Raw genomic sequence first — 10205 nt, 5'->3', positions numbered from 1 at the left:
ATTATATTGCAGCGACTGGTCTCATTTTCTTTCGCGAAAACGTTCTACTGAGATGGGAGATCTCTAGCTAAAGCGCATATCTCTAGGCTACTTGTGATGGCTGGGCAGAGGGTCAATTTCAAATGACTGATTCTCGTGTCAGTAACTGTTCTAATTGAAATTTGTCGTTCGATATTTCCTACAGTGAGTACTGTATACTTAACGTGACGAGCAATACCTAATTAGTACTTCTAAAAATAAATGTACCAAAATAGCTAATTGTATTATAAATATAATTCTAAATTTAGATAAAACGCTAACAATTTATAAAGCAAACTTGCAGATTTAGATGTGCTTTTAATATAATTTTTTAAAACCGAAGAGATAACAGAAGCACCAGATTTTGTGCTTCTATTTGAAAATGTATTTAATTAACTTAAATTTTTGTAAAATTTTGTAATTTTTAGCTAATGTAATTTGCACGTTCTTTCTTTTTGTAAATGCCAAATACGTGACATTAGAATGTGTGTGCAGAACGTATGGAGTTAGCTTACGAGCGGTATCGCATACGGGACCATTGGTACCAAATACGGGATTATGTGTACCGCATACGGGACCGTTTGTATCAAAGACGGGATTGTTCGTATACAACATACAAAAACTTTGATGCTGGTGGTTGAGCGTATTGTACTGATTGTATATTTGTACTAATTGTTCGATCATCTTCGTAGTTCAACTCGGCAATTTCCTTGGCTGAACAAAATGTACGAGAAATAACGCGCATCGAGACAAATTCGCATGGCTCCTAAACTCGGGTACGTACAACAACATGTGAGAAACGGAAAACAGCCGTTTTACTGATCTAGTTTGACACTAGACTAGCTGTTCTTTAGTGACATTTGCCACGTGCTTCTTGCATGAATTGCATTAATTAATTTACACTAATCGATTCTTTAATTAGACGATCGCGTGATTTTATGTAATTAGCATGTGGAAGATATCATGAGTTCGACGGCAGCAAACGCTCTGGTTTTCTTGGTTGTTCTTACTCTACACACGTTGTCTGGTTAGTCACAATATTTGTGCTTGTCTACGTATTGCATGTTGTGCTGGGATCTATACGTCTGTATTACGTATAACGGCGAAAGTGTCAAGTTATGTGGTACGAGATTGCGGCTAAAGAATTTGTAGTACATGTATTTGCAATCCTGTAATAGATAACAACAGCATGTGTTTCTGCTGCAAATTGCACGATTGTGCTGTCTTTATCACGTGAGGTTCCCCTTGGGGTAGCCCGCTGTTTTGAGCTCTAAACAATTAGAAAGTTATTTTGAGAGCCAGATTGTTGCAACTGCTGATAGCTCGTCTACAATAGCGACAGAAAACAAGAAACTAGAGCTCATATATATAGCACGCGTAGATCCCATGCGCACATGTGCTACTGCATTTGATTGCATGTCTATGCATGCATACATTATCTAGAGTGCATTTATAGGTGTGTCATTTTAGTCAGAGTTGTCTACGTTGACGCGTCTCCGTAGAGGCCAAAAAACGTTTGCAGAAGCAAAAACAGGCCGCTCAATAATTTTCAAGGAAAGCTAGGCTGTAACGTTAACGTATCTATCCGCTATGTCTTTACCAAAAACAAGTAGGTAGTCTAGCTAGATCTCGTGTACCACCTTAGGCTCAAACCTCGTCCAAAACTCGCTTTTGTTCTGGTCTCCAGAGTCTTCGTCAGCATGCACTAGTAAATTTATAGAGCTGAATGTTTGGATGGCGATTATAACTCTGTTTTTGATCTGATGTGTATAATTTATTGTGAACAACGAGAACAACGATTACTTTATCCCTTGCACATGCGCACGGGGTAACACGTTAACGCTAATGATTGTCGTTAAGTTTGGGGGCTGCTAAATCAGGCAGCAAACCACGCCCATCTTTCTCACAAAACCACGCCCATTTTCTACTTTCTACCTTGCAGTTTGTAGACATCTAAGTAAATTAGTATCAAGTTCAGGTTACAAATAAACTGTGGGACTGAGTACCGTCAGTGTGCGTCTAAAAGAGTGGAAACACGGTTACCGTCTGTGCCAAAGAGGTTTTCATGGCTTGCTGCGATCGTCAAAATTAAATGGCATCTCCATGACAATAGAATCTAGAAGACCAATTCAGTGCAAACGACGTTGACCAATTTCAGCATTTCGTAATCTAGCGAGCAATATAGGTCTAGCTATAGTTTTTAATTAATAGATAGAATACACCTGTGGAGAAAGTACCGTGGAGTGCAAGCAAATCATTAGGTAGCGGAGCCGCAGGAAATTCCATTCTCCTTTGGTGTCCACTACTTCTTGACACTGGTTTTATCATACTGAAATTATGATGTGTATTGTCACAGAGATATAGTTAGCGTCGTCGTCGATCATCAACATATTAGAAGTAACTACTCTGAGATTAAGAGGACTGTCACTGTTTAGTAACTTAAAATGATAGTTTTGGCTTGAAGCGAAATGACACGCCCAAAATGCTATAGCCTCCCCAGCCTCCCCAGCCTCCCCAGCCTCCCCAGCCTCCCCCCCCCCCCCCGACGCTACGCCGGTGAATTGAGTAGGAAGGGGGCTGACCACATTGACTGCCAAGTGAGATGTCGACACTTAGTTAGGTAGCGATTCGATAGCATGCAAATCACTATTACACCGACTGGCAAGCTAATTGACACCAGTGATAAGAATGAGCGCATGCGCTGCATTTCGATTGTCCGTTTATTATTACAGAGGTTCGACTCGAGTTACTAAAATTACATAAATGTATACTACGTGCTAATTAATTAATTAACCTAGATGTTGTATGTATTTAAAACAAGTAGCATTTCCGGAGCTTCTATAAAGGCATTTGATTGTTATGCATGTGTTAACTTTGTCACGAGATTTCATAATTAGCTGCATTGCAATCACACTAATGATTAGTACTCCATTCTTTAGATAGACGATGGTGTGGGGCATTTGATTGTTATGCATGTGTTAACTCTGTCACGATATTTCATAATTAGCTGCATTGCAATCACACTAATGATTAGTACTCCATTCTTTAGATAGACGATGGTGTGGGGCATTTGATTGTTATGCATGTGTTAACTCTGTCACGATATTTCATAACTAGCTGCATTGCAATCACACTAATGATCAGAACTCTAGCCTCTAAATAGACGATCATGTGATTGTACTGCATCTGAGAGTTAAGAGTCATGAGTCCGGCGGCAGCAAACGCTCTGGTTATCTTGGTTGCTCTCACTCTACACACGTTGCCTGGTTAGTCACATTTGTGCATTTCTACGTATTGCATGCATGATTGTGCTGGGGAGAGTCTGTATTGCGTAGGTAGAGCGGAGATCGATTAGTTGTTACCGTTTCGCGGCTAAAAATTTGTTGCGATGTGTAAGTATTTGCAATCTTGTACTAGTGATCTATATAGACATGTGTTTCTGCTGCGACTTGCAAGATTGCGCTTCACGTGATGTACCTCTTTGAGCTTTCAACCAGTAGAAAGCTACTCGAGAGCTGTTCGTTGCAACTGCTGATAGTTTGCTAGCAAATTGCGATCACAAACAAGAAACTTTAGAGATCCTAGAGACATTCACGTATACCCGTGTGCATGCACTGAATCTGATTGTCTAGGCATGCACAGACTATAAATAGTTCTTTTTAAGTCTTCTATTGTCTGAGTTGTCCTTCTCCGTATATAGATTACGCGCAAACAAGCAGCAGTTTTCGAGAGAAACAAAGCTGTAACGTGTCTATCGGCTGTAAGTCTTACCGAGAACAAGAGGATAGTCTCGAGTCGATACAGCCAACGCATCCCCAACCTTGTTCAATACTGGTTTTCGAATTAAGTTTTTGCCTAAGCAGCATGCAGTACGTTCCTAGATAGAGGGCTCTTCTAAGTCTATTTTCAAGATTTAATTGATGGCGATTACACCTCTCTCTGACGCCTACATCTCTATAATGTGTCGGTTTCTTGTGGAACAACGACACCAACGACAGAAACGATTATCTTATTTCCTATGCACATGCATGCGCACTGATTAGCGCTAGATCAGAAAACATTTCGTGTAGGATTGGTTGCTTCACCGTTGTAACACAATTTGTGAGTAGAAGTTTCAAGTTGTTCGTCAGGATGGACTCTCAGTGGAAGTAGTTGCTATCGCCGTTTCAATACGAAGAAAACGTGGGATAATGCTGAAGCTGATTGTGTCAAGAGAGGCGGACATCTCGTATCTATTGGGTCAGCACTTGAAAATACTCTAGTGTATGACATAGAAGGAAGCAACAACAGCAAGATCGTTTGGATTGGAATAAACAAAGATAGGTCAAGCAAATTTTGGAGTGATGGTACAGATATTTCATATACGCATTGGGATATCAATCCACGACGACGACGACAACGACCACTTGACGACAAAGATTGCTCAAGAATGTTTACCAACAGTTGGTGGCACTATCAAGACTGTACAAATGTGTATTATTACGTTTGTGAAACACTCGTCCCGACAACCAACCCTCCTACTACTATTGGTATGAACTTGTACTAATTATTGTATTGTAGAGTAGAGAGAAATCTTGCTGTTTCCTATTATCTTCAGTGCAAATGTCTACCGCACAGTCAACCACTGTTGCAGCCACTACGGATCGTTCTACAACCAGAAATCCCACCACGTCTGCCTCAATTACAACGCAATCTACGTCAGCACCAACAACCGTATCATTGTCAACTACTGCTGAAGGCAGCACACAATTGCCTACCACCATTTCTACGTCTGTGTCAGTTGCAACGCGATCTACATCAATGCCCACAACTGTTTCACGTCCCAACACTGTTGAAGTCAGCACACAACTGCCCACTACAACTTCTACGCTTGCGTCATCCAGAAAGGCTACAAAAGCAACAACCCGTATGTCAAGAACAACGACTACTGGCGCTAGTGACGCTCTTTCTGCACCAATTAGCTCAACACCTTTGTTGACTGTTTTGCCTCGTCGTTCTACAGAGGCTATGGTCACGGAACGTAAATTCACGTCACAAATACACACAACACAAATTTCTAGGGTCAGCAATTCCATCCAGTCAACGTCAGCCACAACTCCTGAGACAACGACACAACAGACTGAAGCAAATAAAGCAAGATCGAGTTCTTCAAACACCACAATGTACGCAGCAGTTGGTGCTGCAATTGTAGTTATTGTTTTAATCGTGTCTGCAATTTCTGTCTTTCTCTTCTGGAGAAGAAGAGAAGGAAAGTCGGGTTTTAAAACAATTCAATCACAAGAACATGTGGCAGGTATTAGATTGTCTTTTTTACATTTATTATCATCTGATTCTGTTTTATAATATTTAGACAAATCATATGCAAACGGTATTGTAGTTAATTCTACAATTTCAGGCGTTTTCTTTACTAAAAGTGGGTGGGCGGATGACTTGGAACTTACAGCAACTTCATCAAATAGACGACATGGAAAAAGAAACGCGTCAAATACAAAAAATGTAAAGACATCAGACGATATGCAGTTGAATCAACTATATAGCACGCGAAATCCGATAACTGAAGACTTCTCAACGGCTGCGTCTCATAAAGATTCAAGATCTGACAAAATTAATATACTCTATCAATCAGCAGATCAGTTGGAGAGACCGACGGCACGTGAGTCAGAGAACGTCATTTACAATATGTGACGTGCTGCTGCATGGGGTACAACTAGCAGTCACATGTACGTGTTACGATTTTACGTCATTGTGTTAGCAATGACGTTAGAGATAAAATTAAATCAGCAATATGTTTTGATTTTGTAAAATACACTCGTGTTATTGTTATCTGTGTGTGTGCGTGTGCGTGCGTGCGTGCGTGTGGGGACAATGATGTCTAAAAATGATGTATCGAAAATTTAATTAACGACGACCAGATATCGATATGTCTCTTACATATTGGTTCTCTAATAAATTGGTATCGCTAGTGTGATGTCATCAATCCGAGATGTCAATGTATCTATCCCCTTTCTCGGGCTCTTCGAGTTAACTAGCAGGTGCCAGTCATGTGCAACAGTTGTTCTGTACGTAACCTAGTCCGGCTTGCCGCGCTTTCATCATTCCCGGACGTTCAATCTTTGGCGAGACTCGTCACGAGTCTACTTTAGTACTACTAGTAGTGCTTCTTCATTGTTGTAAATAAACGTTGGTCTGTCACCAGATAAACAATATACGCTTAATTAAAAATTACGAATTGTAAATTATATTATCGATCCACTGGACCGGATTATAAGTGGTCTAGGTGAGGCTAGCTCTCTTTACATTACTTTGTCTAGAAGATGATGTGAAGAGGTTAGAGCAGACACTTTCTTATTTCCTAAAGGCCAAATATTATGTCATGTCAATGCTAGATGTTATGATTTTGTGTGAGACGAGAAGTTATTCGTTCCAATTTTTTGCAGCCGAGCCGCAGCAAGGATGCTCTAGCTAGGCACATAGCAGAACAAAGACGCATACTTCTTGAAGTCGGGTATCTAAAACAACATGTGGGAAATGAATACCAGCTTTACAGTAGTCTGGTCTGACATCCAATATGTTGCAGAGTCTTTGATAGTTTCTCAATTGAACTTGTTAGGACTGTAATAATTTATGATTTATCGACATATAGAGGCTCAAAATATAAGAACCGTGGTCAGTGTGGACATTCAGTACTTGCATGTTGTTGTCTTTGTTGAGATGCCCTTGATTTAGAAAGAATGTAAATTGAAGGCTGCGTTATTAATTAAATCAGTAATTAGTAAACTACTGAATGAATCGATAATTGATCAATGAATAAGCACTATGTGCTAAACCATCTGCTGCAAATTTTGGTTACAAAGCGTTCCTTCATGCACTTTGAATCTCATTACTCAGAGCCAATGAAATATTCGAGAAGTGACTTACATGTGCGACTGTTGACAATTGATAGATGTTCGATAGCATGCAAAACACAATCACACAGACTGGCACACGAATTAAGTTCATATAACAACGAACGCATGCATGCACTGCATTTCAATTGTTCGTCCGTTTACAGAGGTGTTACTCCTCGGTTAATTAATAATATAACGAAATGTACACTACGAGTTAGGCTAGATGTCGTATGTATTTGCATTTTTGTAGCCTCTGTACAGCTAGTCAATTGATTGTTAGATGTTGACATTGCCACGTAATTTCATCATTAGCTGAATTATATTTACGCCAGTCGATTTTAAATTAATTTAATTAAATAGACGATCACGTGATTTTGTAATTAGCATGTGAAAGAAATCATGAATTCTCCGGCTGCAAACGCTCTGGTTTTCTTGGTTGCTTTTACTCTACTCACGTTGTCTGGTTAGTCACATTTGTACGTGTATATACGTATTGCATGATTGTGCGGCGAAACTACAGGTCTGTATCACGTACAACGGCAAAACTGTCAAGTTAGGTGGTACGAATTTGCCGCTCTAGAATTTGTAATATCTGCAATCCCATATTATGTGTTTCTGCTGCGCGACTTGCACGCCATTGTGTTGTCTTTCACGTGACGCACCTCTTTGAGTAGCGTTGCTGTTTTGAGCTCTATAGACAAATAGAAAGCTACCTGAGAACTATATAGTCGTGGCAACTGCTGATAGTCTGTTTACAATAGCGACAGCAAACAAGAAACTAGAGATCCTAGAGCATGCCCGCGTATACCCCATGCGAACGTGTGTCATTGCGTCACATTTGATTGTGTATCCATGCACACATTATCTATAGAGTGCGATATGGGTCTCCGTAGACGGGAGATTAATCAAAAAACGTTTCCAGAAGTCCGCGCAATGCTATTAAAAATTAAAGGCTGTAATTGAAAAACGTAACGTTACATCCTGCCTTCAGCAGTAGTCGGTACTACAACAGTCGACGTCGATTGAGTTGTAATTGAGGCAGATGTGGTGGGTTTTCTTGCTGTAGAACGATTCGTAGTGGCTGCAATAGTAGTTGACGGTGCTGTAGATGTTTGCACTAAAGATACGAAAAGTAGCAAGATCTGCAGATTTAGAAAGAATTGTAATCGCCATCTAACGTTCAGCTCTATAAATTTACTATAGTGTTGACGCAAACTCGAGGCCAGAAAAAAGCGAGTTTGGGACGAGGTTTAAGCATACGTTGGCACAGACTATCTTCTTGAAAACCTAGCCGGTTTATCTAAACACGCTATAGCGCGTGTAGGATTGGTTGTTTTATCGTTGTAATACAGTTTGTGAGTAGAAGTTTCAAGTTGTTCGTCAGGATGGACTCTCAGTGGAAGTAGTTGCTATCGCCGTTTCAATACGAAGAAAACGTGGGTTCATGCTGAAGCTGATTGTGTCAGGAAAGGCGGACATCTCGTATCTATCGGGTCATTCAGTGAAAATACTCTGGTGTATGACATAGAAGGAAGCGACAACAGGGAGAACGTTTGGATTGGAATAAATATAAATAAGTCAAAAAATCTTTGGAGTGATGGTACAAATATTTTATACAAACGTTGGGATAACGATGATCGACGACGACGACGACGCGACTACGACGAATGCGTAAGAATGCGTGGTAAAAACGGTAAATGGGACTATAAGGAGTGTGATGATGATGATGATAAGTATTACTACGTTTGTGAAACATCAGCCCCGACTACCAACCCTCCTACTACTATTGGTATAAACTTGTACTAATTATTGTATTGTAAAGTAGAGAGAAATCTTGCTGTTTCCTAGTATCTTCAGTGCAAATATCTACCGCACAGTCAACCACTGTTGCAGCCACTACGAATCGTTCTACAACCAGAAATCCCACCACGTCTGCCTCAATTACAACGCAATCGACGTCAGTAGCAACGACTGTTGTATCACCGACTACTGCTGAAGGCAGCACACAGTTGGTGTTTACTACAGTTTCCACGTCTTCTCCGATAACAACGCAATCTACGTCAGCACCGACAACCGTATCATTGTCAGCTACTGCTGAAGGCAGCACACAATTGCCTACCACCACTTCTACGTCTGTGTCAGTTGCAACGCGATCTACATCAATGCCCACAACTGTTTCACGTCCCAACACTGTTGAAGTCAGCACACAACTGCCCACTACAACTTCTACGCTTGCGTCATCCAGAAAGGCTACAAAAGCAACAACCCGTATGTCAAGAACAACGACTGCTCGCGCTAGTGACGCTCTTTCTGCACCAATTAGCTCAACACCTTTGTTGACTGTTTTGCCTCGTCGTTCTACAGAGGCTATGGTCACGGAACGTAAATTCACGTCACAAATACACACAACACAAATTTCTAGGGTCAGCAATTCCATCCAGTCAACGTCAGCCACAACTCCTGAGACAACGACACAACCGACTGCAAATCTAAACGTGCATATAATAGCAAATGAAGCAAGATCGAGTTCTTCAAACACCACAATGTACGCAGCAGTTGGTGCTGCAATTGTAGTTATTGTTTTAATCGTGTCTGTAATTTCTGTCTTTCTCTTCTGGAGAAGAAGAGAAGGAAAGTCGGGTTTTAAAACAATTCAATCACAAGAACATGTGGCAGGTATTAGATTGTCTTTTTTACATTTATTATCATCTGATTCTGTTTTATAATATTTAGACAAATCATATGCAAACGGTATTGTAGTTAATTCTACAATTTCAGGCGTTTTCTTTACTAAAAGTGGGTGGGCGGATGACTTGGAACTTACAGCAACTTCATCAAATAGACGACATGGAAAAAGAAACGCGTCAAATACAATAAATGTAAAGACATCAGACGATATGCAGTTGAATCAACTATATAGCACGCGAAATCCGATAACTGAAGACTTCTCAACGGCTGCGTCTCATAAAGATTCAAGATCTGACAAAATTAATATACTCTATCAATCAGCAGATCAGTTGGAGAGACCGACGGCACGTGAGTCAGAGAACGTCATTTACAATATGTGACGTGCTGCTGCATGGGGTACAACTAGCAGTCACATGTACGTGTTACGATTTTACGTCATTGTGTTAGCAATGACGTTAGAGATAAAATTAAATCAGCAATATGTTTTGATTTTGTAAAATACACTCGTGTTATTGTTATCTGTGTGTGTGCGTGTGCGTGCGTGCGTGCGTGTGGGGACAATGGTATCTAGAAATGATGTATCGAAAATTTAACGACGACCAGATATCGATA

At 40.4% G+C, this 10205-nt stretch overlaps 1 protein-coding gene across 2 annotated transcripts; it reads left to right on the top strand.

Annotated features, from left to right (window-relative positions):
• Positions 1-977: 977 nt before the first annotated feature.
• On the top strand, positions 978-10096 carry LOC134180446 (hepatitis A virus cellular receptor 1-like). Of its 2 annotated transcripts, none has more exons than XM_062647595.1 (4): positions 978-1045; positions 4128-4547; positions 8754-9581; positions 9639-10096. In XM_062647595.1, exons 1-4 carry the CDS (start codon positions 982-984, stop codon positions 9971-9973), a joined length of 1647 nt encoding a protein of 548 aa, XP_062503579.1. In that variant the 5' UTR covers positions 978-981; the 3' UTR covers positions 9974-10096. The 2 variants fall into 2 exon arrangements, with proteins under 2 accessions (XP_062503579.1, XP_062503580.1); XM_062647596.1 differs by lacking the exons at positions 8754-9581; positions 9639-10096 and adding exons at positions 4616-5311; positions 5369-5749.
• Positions 10097-10205: the final 109 nt, after the last annotated feature.

This window comes from Corticium candelabrum, chromosome 5, assembly GCF_963422355.1.
Source record: "Corticium candelabrum chromosome 5, ooCorCand1.1, whole genome shotgun sequence".
Taxonomy (NCBI): Eukaryota; Metazoa; Porifera; class Homoscleromorpha; order Homosclerophorida; family Plakinidae; genus Corticium; species Corticium candelabrum.
The sequence above is the reverse complement of the archived record's forward strand: the minus strand, read 5'-3'. Positions and strand labels throughout refer to the sequence as shown.

What these genes read in the sequence shown, in the direction of transcription:
- LOC134180446 (XM_062647595.1), top strand. Translation starts at nt 982, where the DNA reads ATGAGTTCGACGGCAGCAAACGCTCTGGTTTTCTTGGTTGTTCTTACT. An exon ending in TACTCTACACACGTTGTCTG is followed by an intron (nt 1,046 to 4,127) that starts GTTAGTCACAAT and finishes ATTTGTGAGTAG; the next exon opens with AAGTTTCAAGTTGTTCGTCA. An exon ending in ATCACAAGAACATGTGGCAG is followed by an intron (nt 9,582 to 9,638) that starts GTATTAGATTGT and finishes TATAATATTTAG; the next exon opens with ACAAATCATATGCAAACGGT.